General features: G+C 40.1%; 1 protein-coding gene across 9 annotated transcripts in view; it reads left to right on the top strand.

Annotated features, from left to right (window-relative positions):
* The window catches only part of dgki (diacylglycerol kinase, iota), a 225,496-nt gene that overhangs the window by 27,629 nt on the left and 183,365 nt on the right, over positions 1-14,502 (top strand). For 7 of the 9 annotated variants that reach the window (XM_071502109.1, XM_071502108.1, XM_071502106.1 and 4 more), the window contains exons 2-4: positions 4,934-5,042; positions 9,546-9,641; positions 14,251-14,325. In XM_071502109.1, coding sequence (XP_071358210.1) covers positions 4,934-5,042; positions 9,546-9,641; positions 14,251-14,325 — 280 coding nt within the window. The remainder of the gene's footprint in view (positions 1-4,933; positions 5,043-9,545; positions 9,642-14,250; positions 14,326-14,502) is intronic. The other 2 variants (XM_071502111.1, XM_071502112.1) reach the window with 1 other exon arrangement.

Genomic DNA, 14,502 nt, shown 5'->3' on the forward strand with positions numbered 1-14,502 from the left:
AGGAAGAGGAGGATGATAGAAGAGAGTGGAGAGTGGAGGAGGAGAAAAAGAGAGAGATTAGTTTCAGCTCAAAAAGAGAGGGAGAGAGTAAAAGGGGAAAGGGCGAGATATAGAGAACAGTGGAGAGAGAGGCAGCATTACACTGTAGAGAGAGAGAGAGAGAGAGAGAGTAGGTGGAGAACTGTGAGCAGCTGGATTCAACTCCACTGTTCAGGGTTCAGATTCATCTTCACTGCAGCTCTTTCTCACCTGTCCTGTTCACACGTGACAGTACATACGTCATATTTAAAACTCATTCCTTCAGTGTTTTAACTCTGCTTAACTTGAATTACTTTTGGAGCTGCAGCCGTTAAGTCACTTATTTGATTGACAGGAAGTTAATTGGCATCTATTTTGGTTGTTGATTAATTGTTTAACCCATTAAGACCTAAGGCGGCGTCTAAAACCTCGGCACCCTCCTAAAACCTGAGGGGTTTCACTAAAACCTTTATTTCTCAGCCTCTGAAGCGGATACAGACATGAAATATTGGATTCCCTCAGCGTTCATCGTTCAGGAGGTTTTTACCAGGAGCCGAATTATCCTCAGAGGTCTTGTCCTCTCGAAAACAAACGCACCAGGTGATTCAAACTGGCAAAAGCAATAACTGAAGCAGGTTCATGTTAAAAATCAGTGTTTCTTTGATGCTCTTTGGCAGACAGAGGACGTCAGGAGGGGCTGTGAGAGCCACTGTTACTGTTATTATGACACAGTTCAACTCAAATGTCTTAGGATAAAAATGATGAAGTGATGACACTTTATATCCAAAAAGGTCAAAGGTCAGCTTCACTGTGACATCAAAACCCCTTTTTTTTGATTCAGCACTATGACTGAAGTGGACATTGTGACCATATTTCCTGCAACTTGACTGGTTGACAGAAGCAAACAACCGCGAGGCGCTAATTCTGGTTTCATTGGTATTCACTGAATGATAAAGAGAAAATAATATTATTTTCAGTGTATTGTTTTTTATTTGTGCAGCTGCAGCTCAGCCTCCCAGTGAGCAGCAAAATGAGCGAGGACGAGGTTAATGAAGGTCACAGAGCAGTGATGAAATAAAAGGGTTAGGGTTATAACCAGAGCTTCTATTAGTGTCAGTTGTGCTTGTTTGGTAATTGGTCTATAAAACATGAACACGATTAGAAGAAGTTTTAAATCTTTTTTTTTTTTTTTTTCGTTGCACAAAACAGTTGAAATAAGTTTAGTGAAGATGTCAACATGGGCTTCAGGAAATCATGAAGGGCATCTTAAAAAATATGGCGGCACAGTGGTGCAGTGGTTAGCACTGTCGCCTCACAGTGAGACAGGTCTGGGTTTGAACATGCGTGGGTTTCCTCCGGGTCACTCCAGCTTTAGGTTAACCGGGGACTCGTACTTGCCCGTGAGTGCTTGTTTGTCTCTCCGTGTTTGTCTCTATCCCCTGTGATAGACCGGCGAGCTGTCCTGGCTCTACCCAGGATATAAAAAAAAAACTTTGAATTTCAACAAAATTGTATCTAATGTCATTTTAATCTCATACATGTTTTTCTCAGTGTCTCATTTCTCAAGCTGTTACACATCCTGAGGAAAACACACGTTCTTTGAGAGGGTTTTTTTTCTTGATCATGTAAAAGAGAATGACGCAGCACATGTTTGTGGTTGATGTGGTGTGATTTGTGTTTTTTCCACAGGTAGTTTTCCTCTGTTTGACCATCAGCCCTATTTATTATAAATGCTTTCAAACAAGATTTATTTTTAGATTGATGGACTTTTTTCCGCCTTTTCTGAGAACAAATCTACTTAAAATAACCGAGGCTAAGTGGATGCATGTGTGTGTGTGTGTGTGTGTGTGTGTGTGTGTGTGTGTGTGTGTGTGTGTGGCCAGAACACAGAAAAGCTTCACGCTGCAGATTTTTTTGTTGTTTAGATTTTAGGAGTGAGCCTTAATGCCTGTGATCCTGTCTGCTTTTAGTAGATTAGGACTCACTCAAATATAATGGTGTCCCGTGACCTCTGAATGAGTGTGTGTGTGTGTGTGTGTGTGTGTGTGTATGTGTGTGTGTGTGTGTGTTTTTCCACATTTAAGTGTGTTTTCTCTGTTTATGCTGTTCAGTGATGACTACATCAAGTACACTGTCGCTGCTGGGTCTCTGACTTGCCGTCTCTGCCTGTTAGCAACAAAACACACTTTCATGCATGGATTGTTTCATTATGAGTAAGAAACACACACACACACACACACACACACACACACACACACACACACACACACACACAATGTCTATTCATTCGTATCTGATCAAACCTAATCAGTTTATAATAATCCTTGCCCCTCAACACTCAGATATGGCAATAAGCACCAGGGTTAAGTGTGTGCGTTTGCGTGTACGTTTTTTATCTGAGAACGTGTGTGTGTGTGTGTCTGATGTTCACAGCCTCGTTATAAAAATCGGGATCTTACTCTTTTTGCCGTCTTCTCTGCTTAATGGCTTTTTAAAGGCTGCTCAGTCAGACAGTGTTTTGTACTCATGAACACAATGATTAGCAGGGACACACACTGTGGAAATACACACAACAATAAGTACAGTAGGTCAAAGTAGGGTAAGAAAATGACGCATTTTTACTACCTCTTCTTGTGTAGATTTTCAAAATAAGTCCCCGCAAACATCACGTGGACATATCCTAAAACAGTCTCTACACATTATTCATGTAACCGTTCACAAGTTCACTTTCTGCCTTCAGTTTCACTTCCAAATAAGTGGTTTCAGTGCAACTATGGGTTCGTCCTCAGCCCGTCTGCTCGTCTGGCTGCTCGTGTTACTTCCCCTAACATGCTCAGCTGTAGCCTGTTGTCGTGTCCTCAGACCTCAGCGCTGAAGGTTACGAGTAAAACGTCAACAAAACAAAACGACTAAAAGGAAAGAAATGACACGTGAGTTGTTTAAAAAAAAAGTGAAATTATCCTTTAATCGTTTACTCTTTCCACGAGATTTACATTCTTCAGAATAGATGTATATATGACGTCATACTGAAGTGTAAGTGTGTGTGTGTGTGTGTGTGTGTGTGTGTGTGTGTGTGTGTGTGTGTGTGTGTGTGTGTGTGTGTGTGTGTGTGTGTGTGTGTGGAGTCCCTTGTTCTATGTGGCGTATGTCCAGTCACCATACGTCCTTGCATTTGTGCTGTAGTCACCCACGCAATACTATTTTTATCCCAAGAGTCGTGAGTGCGCGTGCGTGCGTGTGTGTGTCAGGGTGTGTCATCAGGTTACAGGGTGTGTAAGTGGACTCCTCTTTGTCCTGGTTGATAATTTTAGACAGACGGCCACTAAAACTTTCAACAGGGAGGGGGGGTCAGATGCTCCGTGCAACCTTTTCCACTGATGGACACACACACACACACACACACACACACACACACACCTCTTTATTGCAATAATTAGAATTAGAATTGCAACAATAGGCTGAGTAATTGATTAGTTGATTGACAGAAAACTATTTTTATAATTGACTAATCCTTTAAGTAATTTTTTGCCTGAAAAAAAAACAGTTTTTAGACAAAACAAGATGTGAACACTTTAAGAAACTGTGCTGGAGATTTTCTCACTATTTCCCAACATTTTATTGACTAAATTAATCAAGGGCTTAATCTGCAGATTCAGTGATAATGAAAATAATCATTAGTTGCAGCTCAGATGTTTAGTACACCTGTTCAACAATTTTGCAAAAAAATAAAAACCTCATAACTGTTGGAGTTTTCTTTGAAGGTTAGATCAGGGCACCAAAGTAACTAATTAATCAATAATTTTCTTGACTAATTGATTGATTAAAATCAGTTTGACTTGACATCTTTAGTTCCATGATTTGCAATTTGAATTTGATTTAGATCAAACACTGAGGTGATGTTGACTTCCTGTCAAAGATCTGTTATTGATGATAATAATAATGTGCATTTTAATTAGAAATTGTTGTAGAATTGATCAATAATTCTGTGTATGGAAACTTTGCTGATGTGTAAAATATTACAATATTTTGCCTAAATAGTCACAATTCAGAAGTATTAATTCCTTGAAAACTATTAAATATTAATTATTTCTCTATAATATTAAATATTCATAATGAAATAAGCAATAGTCAAAGTAAAAGATTGTAAAAAACATTCTCCAGTGTTATTTAGAGACTCAGCTGCTTCACCAGGAGAATGTGGAAGCTGTTTGATCAGATTTGACTGACAGTGCTCTGGCAGGATGAGCAAATAACCCCACAACTGTCATCACATATTGGTTCAGATGTTTTGTAAACTCTGGTTGGTGCATGGAAACGGATTACATCACCTTTTCTTTCAACTCGAACCAATGAGAAAAACACAAATGCAGAAACGAAACTTTTGTAACAGTCATGTCGGAGCACGTCACTCACAGGGAGCTGTTACCGACGGTTTCTAGACGGACGGATGACGATGCGACGGGTGGAGTGTGTCGGCTCTTTCAAGGAGGTGGTGATGAAAATATAGAGAAATTAATGAACACAGAGTCAAGAAAATGGAAAGAGGAAGCAGAGACTGAAAGAGGGAGAGAGCGATGACTGCTGACTCATCCTCTGACAGCACGGCTCTGTCGTCGTCGCCGCCGTCTCTCCCTCTCACCCCTCTCAAAGTGCTGCTGGCGCTCTCTCCTCCAAGCTGCTCCCAGTCCTCCTCAACCAAATATCTGCAGCTGAACCCACTGAAACGTGCTCTCAGAGCATGAATAATTCATTTACATACTAAATTATACTGAAATCTAGCTCTTTGTGTGACTTTAGCCAATCTGTAGTGAGAGAAGGCTGTGTCACAGTCACGGATGAGGGAGCTGATTTTTCCGTCAGTAAATCCTGAACTGTGTTTTTTGACTGTCTCTTCTTTGTTTCATGTTTTTTTTAGGAAGGCGATCTCCCGTTCAGGCCTCCAGCACCTCGGCCCACCCCAGTCCTCCCTGCCTCCTGCATCCAACGGCCCCAACAAGGACCTGCGAACCTGCGTGGACTGGACGGTCAGACACACACTCGTAACAGAAAATGAATATTTGTGTTTGTATCTTCCTACAAATGGATGCACTTAAAGGTCCCATATGTAACACATATGTATCTGAAGTGTTGATATCTGTCGTTTTAAGAACCAAAAACCATCTCAGTGTAGTTTTACATCTCCTCTCTTAGGCTTCTCTCTGGAGCTCTAGTAACATCAGGTCAGTCAGCCAATCAGAGGAGAGGGTCTTCTGATTGGCTGACTGTTTACTGAGCAATTGAATAACAATACAGCAGATTTCAGGTAAACACTCAGAGAAACCAAATCCTGCAAAGTTGGATGGTGGGTCCAGGTGGGTGGGGCTTGGAGCGTGGCTGAGAGCTTGTTGTGACATCACAAAGTTCCAGAAGTCCTGACTCATTTTAGCTCATTTTAAGGCTCAGTTTGTGAATACAGGCTGTGTGCATTTCTCTGTGGACTGAGGCTTTGATACTTTCACAGTATTAATATAGAACCTAGACCTGCTTTATAATCAAAGAGACATGGACATCTACCATTATACAATATGGGACCTTTAAAAGAGCTGAAACCTACATAATTTATACACTTATGGAGGCTCACATACTGCACACAGATGCAGTCTCTGTTGTCCTCATTCTGTTCGGCTGAGTCACTGAATGACATTTGGATTTTCATGCCAACAGATTTGTCAGCAGACTGGTTTCAACTGCCGTATGTTCATGTGGAAATGAAAAGCAGCAATTTTCCTTTTGGTTGTTGATCATTGCAAGAAAATATCTTGATAAGTGACCGTGGAAAAAAAAGTTTTATGTGTCAGGCCTTTATGGGATGTGGGTTTATTTTGCAGAGTTTAATGGATTTCATTTTCGAAAAAAAAAAAACACAAAGCTAAAAGAGCCATTTCTAAACGATTTATGTTTTGAGATGTAGCAAAGGGCCAGTGCTTGGGGAAATGTCAAGATGATATGGAAAGTGCTCTGCAAAATATCATGAAGCAGCTCTGGAAAACAGACAAATCAAAACCTTTTTTTTTTTTTTTTTTTTACCTGACAAACACATGAAAAATTTATATAGGTCCATTTCAGCCGTGGTTCTCCAAACTGATATCTCAGGCAATCTGTGATGACAAAAATGAATCCCTGCATTATTCACAAGTGTGTGCAGGTTTGTGGAAAACCCACATTTCATCAGGAAAGGTCAAATCAAGGGAAAGGTTGGACATTTTCTGTACTATTTTCTGTGACTTTTCCTTCATAAAATATACTAAAATCTTTCCCCCCACACTCGTCCTGTCAGGCAGAGCCTACTGTTAATCACCTCCACCAGTTCAGATCTTGCACACGATAAACTAACCTCCTACAGCACCTAAACTGAATCATCTCTTTTCATCATGTTGGATCAACTCATAAGAAAAAAAAACTACCTAGAAATGTGATTCTGTTCCAAGTGATTAAAGGAGCTATTTGTACGTTTTGCTATCGCTACATACAGTAGCTAACATTAGCATTAACAGCTGTTAATGTTCACCAAGAGCTGTCTTTGAGGTGGAAAGCAACACCAATGTTAACACTTGTTCTGCTTCTTTTCTTCTACTGAAGCTAGCATGCTAATTAGCAAAAGTGATGAGTTTGACAACTGAAAGTGTGGATGTAGCCTGAGGCTCAGTGTCTGTGGTCGTGTCAGCCATATTGCCACCTTCGCTTTGAGTGAGCGCAGACCTAGAGCGTAGACGTTAGCTGGATGGGGGCGGAGCCACATGACTGAACATGAGGTAGTATTTTTTGAGGACAGCTCGTGAACGCACCCATTTGGAAAAGTATTAACCAACATGAGCAAGATGAAGTCGGTGAGAGCTTCTAAACGTCACTTTTTCTGTTCATTGCCCAGCTCTACCTTTAAAATAGATTTAACATCAAAATAGTACAAAACATTTTTCAAATTTCACCACATTTTTTTCAGAAAATCCACTGGAAATTCAGTGATTTTCATCTGCGATTATCACAAAAATAATCTAACACCCCCTTGGCTCTGACTTTGTCATGATGTTTCTGAAACAGGGTGGGTAGAAGTAACTGCTCCACTGCCAACTTTACATTGTTTACAACGGATTTCACAGAAGAAAGGAAGGCTGCTATTTTTATCTGATTCAACAAGGGAAGAATGACTGTGACAGAGGGAGGTTTTTGCTTTAGTATAATCAGAGTATTTTTCATTTTGAAGCAAACCCGGCTCAAAAAAGAAAACAAACAAGGCTGAAAAAACAGCCTCCAAATTCACTGAAAATTCACTGAAAACTGTGCTAAAAATGGATCCTGTTTAATTAAAGAAGTAACAAAGATGTCAGTGTGGGAGTGATCTTTGTCAACTGCTTATTTCATGGTTTTGGTCTGTTATACCGAAGAGTTGGATACTAAATAAACCATGCGTCAGTAATGAGTAGTAAATAAAACGTATTGTTAATTGGAAGGTGTGAGTCGACAAACTGCTGTCGACACGCATCTGAGATTCCCCTCTGACTCTGTCTGCAGGGATGCTTCCACCACGTCATCGCTGGCCTTTAGCTCTCTGCATGACACACACACACACACACACACACTCATATATAAACATTGTACTCAATCGCTCATTATCACAAAGGGGGTGATTTACTGAGGCTTTATTGCCCCTTTTACTGGAAAAAACTAAGAACTTTTTGTATTTTCCTCACAGGACTGCAGATGTATACAAGTGGTTGTTGACAGTGATTCACCGTGGCTGATTGAATTCTGTAGAAGAGGCAATTTTGGTCGTGATTTAATCTCTGAGAGACGTGAGAAACAGAGGGAGAGATTAGCTTTGGCTCCTCTTCTCACAGTCCAGGGCCTCATTTCCCTAAAGCATCTTAAGGCGAAGATGACCGTGAAATCCATCTCACGCTTAAGAGGTGTTTCTCAAAAGCCCCGTAATGATGCTCTTAGAAATGACAGTAGATTAATGAGCGACTCTGACCCACTCGTAGGAGGCGAAGAGCATCTTAACTACATTACATAAGGCTTCACTTTGATGAACTCTGATGTTCTCTGTCGGTGTTTTTAGGTGGAAAATGAAATTTAACTAACATGCAAATTACTGAAGTTTTTAAGGTTTTATATCTTTTCGTTTTGTTATGTCTCCATGTGGGCAACAAGTTGTCTGTCCCGTTCTTGTGAACGTGCTGTCTCAGGAACCTCTTGAGGGAATTTCTTCAAATTTGTACAGAAGTTCACTTTTACTGTGAACTGATTAGTTTTTGTTGGTCAAAGGTCACTGTGACCTCAAGTCTGTCCCACTGCTCTAATACATCAGGAACCCAAATCAAGGATGAACTGATTAGAATTTAGTGGTCAGAGGTCAAAGGTCAAGGTCACTGTGACGTCACAAAACATGTTTTTGGCCATAACCCAAATGTATACATATACTAATTATGATAAGGCAGTAATTCTAGTTGTTATTATGGTGGACACTGTTGGTTGTTTGATCACACACTCACTCACACACACACACACACACACACACACACACACTCACACAGCAGCTCTGATGCAGACTGACATCCTCAGAAGATGAGTTGCACATTCATGATGTTTGCAGAAAGCTTTATTAGGTTTGATGTGAGGGTAAGAGTAACATCTGCCTCGAGCATCAGGTAAATAAACCAAAGCTGATATTCTCACACTGACTTTCACCTGCTAACATGAATCATAAAAATGCTGCAAACTGTTTCCTGCACATTCAGCTTAATTTTCATCCTGAACGAGTATAAAATATTTAGTTTGTGAGAATATGATGTCAGATCAATAAGAAAAGTGACTGATCTTTATCAGGAGACGGGCTAGACTTAGTCCTGTTCTGTTTGGCCAGTTGGTCTCTTAACTCTGACCAGTTAATTGATCTTTTACTGCATTAAACAACTATTATTAAACAACAATTATCCGATTATCAAATTAGTTGTTGATCATTTTATTTTTTTTGTTGACTGAGCAATCAGTTAATTTTCTGATCATTGCAGCTTCAGTGCTCATTTGTAATATGAAATAATAATAAAATGATAATTAAAACTGTGTGTATTGATAATACACAACAACACGTAGCAACTGTAAATCAATCACTGAAAACACTTTGTAAAAGCTGCAAAGTGAATCTAGCGACATCCTGTCATTGACACACGCATGCATGCAGTCATACACACTTACATGTTTATATGCATATATATGTGTGCGATGTAGGTGTGTGTTTGCACTTGAGTCGGCCCCTGTAGTGTTTTGATTAGCACCTTAAATGAACATGCACTGTGAAATTACCCACCCACTCAGTGGCGGCAATTATGTACTTGACACACTTGTTGACCGCTTCCACTGCCGAGTGTTTATGTGCATATGGTTGCAGTTTAATGCGACTGGAAATAATATTGAGTGAGAGGCGCAGGAGGATAATGTGAGTTATCATATCATCATTTCCCTCTTTCCCCCTCTCGTCTGCGTCTCTGCAGGAAAACGCCGTGAACGGGGATCACCTGTGGATGGAGACGAGTTGTTCAGGAGAGCTGTGTTATCTCGGAGAGGACACCTGCCTGCTTAAGACCGCAGTGAGTGGTGTACACACTGACCATTGCTGTGTGTGTGTGTGGTGTGTGTGTGTGTGTGTGTGTGTGTGTGTGTGTGATGAAGTATGTGCCTTTTTTTCCCAATAATTTCATCCTTGTCAGGTTTCACAAGGCTCCTATAATAATTAATAATAATAGTAGGAAAGATTACCAGGGGTTAATACAGTTGACCTATCTCCCTAAAAAATACACTGATATTAGAAATACTATAGTGACAGAGAATCATGTGTAATTTAAGGCTGAACAATGTGCAATGTGGAGAAAAAATCATATTGTGATTATTTTGACACTTTGTAATGTAATTGTAATGATGATTTTAGTGGAAATTATCATTTTTTAATTTCATTTTCACTGAAATATATAAGTGATGATTATGTCAACATGAATCGTGTTGCCTTTTTGCTTAGTAATGACTGTAATGACACTAATGATCAATCGATTATCAAAATAGTTAAATATCCTGTCAGTTTCATTTCAGTTGATAAATCCTTGCAGTTTCAGTGTAATTGTTGTGATGTGTATAGTGAATATATGCTGCTGATGCAATATGTTACGTGTGTGTCATAGAATTACATACATCCATATTGATGTGTGAATGTGTACTGAACCAGATGTTGGTATATAAATCTAACAGCTGGTGACTGTAAGTGTTCTCATGCAGCCATTGGACGTTCATAAACTCCCGTGTGGAAAATTTCAGTTTAACAACATAAACTCAATCAATAAACTGTATCACACTGACATATACACACTGACTGGTGCACATCTGACTCTTAAGAGGTGGCTGACATTTTCAAAGCAGGTTTGTCTTCCTAACGGAGCTGCACAACAAGATCAGGCCAGCTCTTGTTTTTTAAAGACATCACTTCAGTTCCATTAACATGGAAAGAACTGGTGACTTTAGAATCAGCAGGCAATACTTAATGTCTCCGGCATTTAAATCTGTGGTCAGCCAGGTGGGGCTGGTCTAAACACAGGGCAGACGCTGGCCCCCAGCCAGATGTTACATAGAGAAGATTATTGCCACAGTGCTGCAGCAGCTGAGTGCTGCAGTGGCAGAGTTTGTCTTTTTCTACTGTTGCTCATTAAAAGATGAAGTGGGAAGAAAGAGAACACACTGAAGTGTAATTTCTAAAAGCAGCCTGTGGTTTTAGTGCTGCGTGCAGAGTTACCATTGTATCAAATTAAATATGTGCTTAGTATTTTATAATTTAGAAAAAATCAAATGCATGGTCTACTCCATCCTTCCCTCATGACCCATAAAGTCAAATCATGGCCACTTATAGTTCGTGGACAGAGCAGGTCATTTGTGCTTTGTTCCTTTGTTGCCTTAACCCTCTGGTAATTTAGTGTTATTTTAAACAGGATCCCTCACATTCATTCAGGTGAACCAAGTCCACAAAGCAAAAGAGGAATAAATTACCCAGAAAGCAGCGAAGGTGCATTAACAACGTGCACGCAGAGCCGTGTAGAAATCGTATTTAGATTACAGGTGTTATGGACCTTCTCTCCATCCTCCACCTGAGAGCCGAGGAATAACCTTTAATTCTCACAATAACATAATGACATATCTGTACATTTCCATCGATGGTGTGCAATTACAGTTAGCGTGCAGGAACACGGTGAGGCTGCTGCCAGTGAGACGGAGCTGCAGCAAAAATAAAATCACCATAATCTCTCTCTGTCGTGAATTTAATTAGATAAATATTCCATTAGAGCTGCGTGCGTTTTACCTACTTAAAAGGACGACCTGACCTCTGTGGAATCTGAGGTTGTTTTCACAAGTCATGGTCGACATGAACGAGCACATTCCTGCCTGCTCTCAGCTGGATGCGGCTGATTTAGTCTTCGTCATCACGGAAAAAACGTGGCAGTGTGACGGCTGCAGCTGAGCCTTTAAAGTACTGTAAGACTCATGCTGTAGAAAACCCCACCTGTCACCTGCGTTTACACATTCTCACAGTCGTTCAACAGGGAGAGCTACAGAGACACACACAAGTGTCAGCAGAGTAGTTTTGCAGTAGTTTTGCTTGATTGTCTACTTTGTACGGTGGCCCGTAGAGAGAGCTCAACGCTCTGCAACTTCAGAAAACACAAATTCAGAAAACATCATTATCAATTTGACAAATACACACAACATAACCAAATACACGAACACACTGCAAATACAACACAATGAAAGTGTTTCCTGGGGACATCAAAAAGTGATGAACCTGGCTGGGACACACTTGTGCATTGAACAACAAGTGCACATGGATGAATTATGATACAGGATTCAGGGTGGAAAAGGGCCAAAATAACAGACAAACAAATCTGTCTAAGTTACAAAACTAAATTACAACTAACTAACATCATTAACTAGCAAAGACAGCAGAAAAGGTGGTAAAAAGAAAAATGGCTGTCCACCCATTCTAACTCCAAAATGCAACAAAAGCCTAGACATGGCTGGTTGGGACGGGAGGTAGACGTGGTTCTCTCAGCTGCACCATCTTGGTTCCTTATATTTACAGGACGTCTGACCGGAGACAATCAGCTGCAAGAATTTCTTCTTTTTTAGCTTTAGCTTTAGCAGACTGCAGCGAATCACAGTCTAATTTACAATAGTTGTGTGGTTATGTCAGGTTTGTGATCTGTGAATCCGGAGGTTTGTCGCTCCATGAGTTTTGAAAGGTGCGGTCAGCGAATGTATTTCGTGACGAATCAATGAGAAGTCGTCCACAGCGGAGACTCCTGCTGTGACTGTGAGAAGGGTTTTAAAAAAGTGAAGTCAGCGTTGAGAAATGTTAGCGGTTGTAAAAGACAGTAAGAGACTGCAGACTGACCTTTAACACGAGAGCCAACAAAACCACTGCTTCATGGGTAATGTTGCGGTATGTAATGAAATAGTCTCATACTTCCTTTTCTTTAAACTCTTGCTCTTTAAAGACTCCTTGAATGATTTGCATTTCTGGCGTTAACCATTTTACCGCTAATAAACTCTTTAAAAATCATGACTGTAGTTTTACATCCCTCTCTGCTAACTGGCTGCTAACCGGAGATATGAGAGGAAAATTCAGTTTTTATTTTGTTTGTTGTTTTCTTTTCATGTGAGTGGAGCACTGTGCCATTAAGTGCTGCTCACTGTGACAGTGAAGAGCCAACCCAGTGACCGCTCCATTATCAGCTGTCATATTATTACCCATAATGAGTAGTTTGACTGTTGTAAGAGGAAGGGCAGTGGGGGAATATTATTTATTGAAGGCAAACAGCACTTTGGCATCTTGAGTGTTTGCCTATTATTTTTTATTGCCAGTTACACCGTGTGATAAATGACTGAGGCATCTCTGAGCCATCAATTCAACTTTTTCCTACACCTCTGATTTATACTTGTAGTTTTCATTAGCAGGAATAATATGTTTGCTCTCAGCCATAATAACATAACGGCTCTGGAGACCATCAGCACTTCGGTCCCGTCTGAAGTATCTCAACAACCACTGGACGGATCGAGATGAAATTTTTTACAGATGTTCTTGTTCCCCAGAGGTTGACACTTTTAGCTTTTACCAGAATATGTCTAATAGCAATTAGCTGCATTGTCATTAACCTGATACCAGACATTTTTTGCACAAGCCTGATTATATTGAACCGTGATTCAACCGTCATAACCCTGGTCTCCTGTGAGAGGTGAAATTTTACAACCAAAATGTTAGAATGAGTGAGAGACACTGAATTAGGCACAAACATGATATAATGTAAAGGAATATAAGGCCTGTAGAGCACAGATAGACTCAGGACTCCCAGAGCTTTCAAACAATTTATAAATGTTGTGTAACTTTAGTACAGATATTCATGGTGTCCGGAGAATGAACTTTACTGACTTTAGTGATGCCCTGAATTTTCCTGTTGTGTAACGAGCAGATGAAAATTTCCACTTATTCTGCAAAATAACTCAAAATCTACTGGATGTGCTGTCACAAAAGTTTGTACAGACATTCATGTCCTCCTCAGGAAAAAGTCTGAATGAATTTTATTTATCCAACACTTTGTTTCATGACTAAATAGCTTCAAAACATTCCCATCGGCTACGGCTGCACTTTCTGTGAAGTGCTAATTAGCAAAGTTGAGCATGCTAACATGCTAACGTTAACATGATACCTGTTACCATTGAGCTCAAAGCATCACTAGTATAACCTGAACCAGCAGCTAACATGGCTGTAGAGTCTGAGCTATGTCAGTCAATATTTGAAGAACAGTAACTCAGAAAGCAATAATCAATATTTTGAATATTGCAGTTGCTGCTGGAAGTTATTGATCAGTGAGGTTTATCAGTTTTTCCACTTAGTCACGTAGGATGAAGAAAAATAAGTGAAACTGTCTCTCTCCTCATGTCTGAGTGTCACTGTACCGTTCACACCCCTAAAGCTTTTCCACCTGAATGAGAAGAAAAGTGAAATGTTTGTGAATCTGCAACGCACTTCACTCTGTGTGTGTGTGTGTGTGTGTGTGTGTGTGTGTGTGTATACATTGCTTGTGTTTATTGCGTGTGTGCGTTTTTTAGTGTGTTTACGTATCTCACCGCCCTCTGTGCTGTGTGTCTGTTTGCTCCTTTAAGAAGTCGGCCCCCAGGAGGAAATGTGCAGCCTGTAAGATCGTTGTTCACACTGGCTGTATAGAGCAACTAGAGAAGGTAACACACACACACACACACACACACACACACACACACACACACACATTTTTATAAGTTGTGACTCATTTGATGAGTGTATTTTGCTTTATTAAATATAGACATTTTGTTCATTATGAAAGTGTCTTTTTAAAGTAGTCATGTCCTAATTATGTCAGTAATTATGTCCTGATGAAC

Source organism: Trachinotus anak, unplaced genomic scaffold, assembly GCF_046630095.1.
Source record: "Trachinotus anak isolate AG129_WGS33_773 ecotype Australia unplaced genomic scaffold, CSIRO_AGI_Tana_v1 ptg000018l, whole genome shotgun sequence".
Taxonomy (NCBI): domain Eukaryota; kingdom Metazoa; phylum Chordata; class Actinopteri; order Carangiformes; family Carangidae; genus Trachinotus; species Trachinotus anak.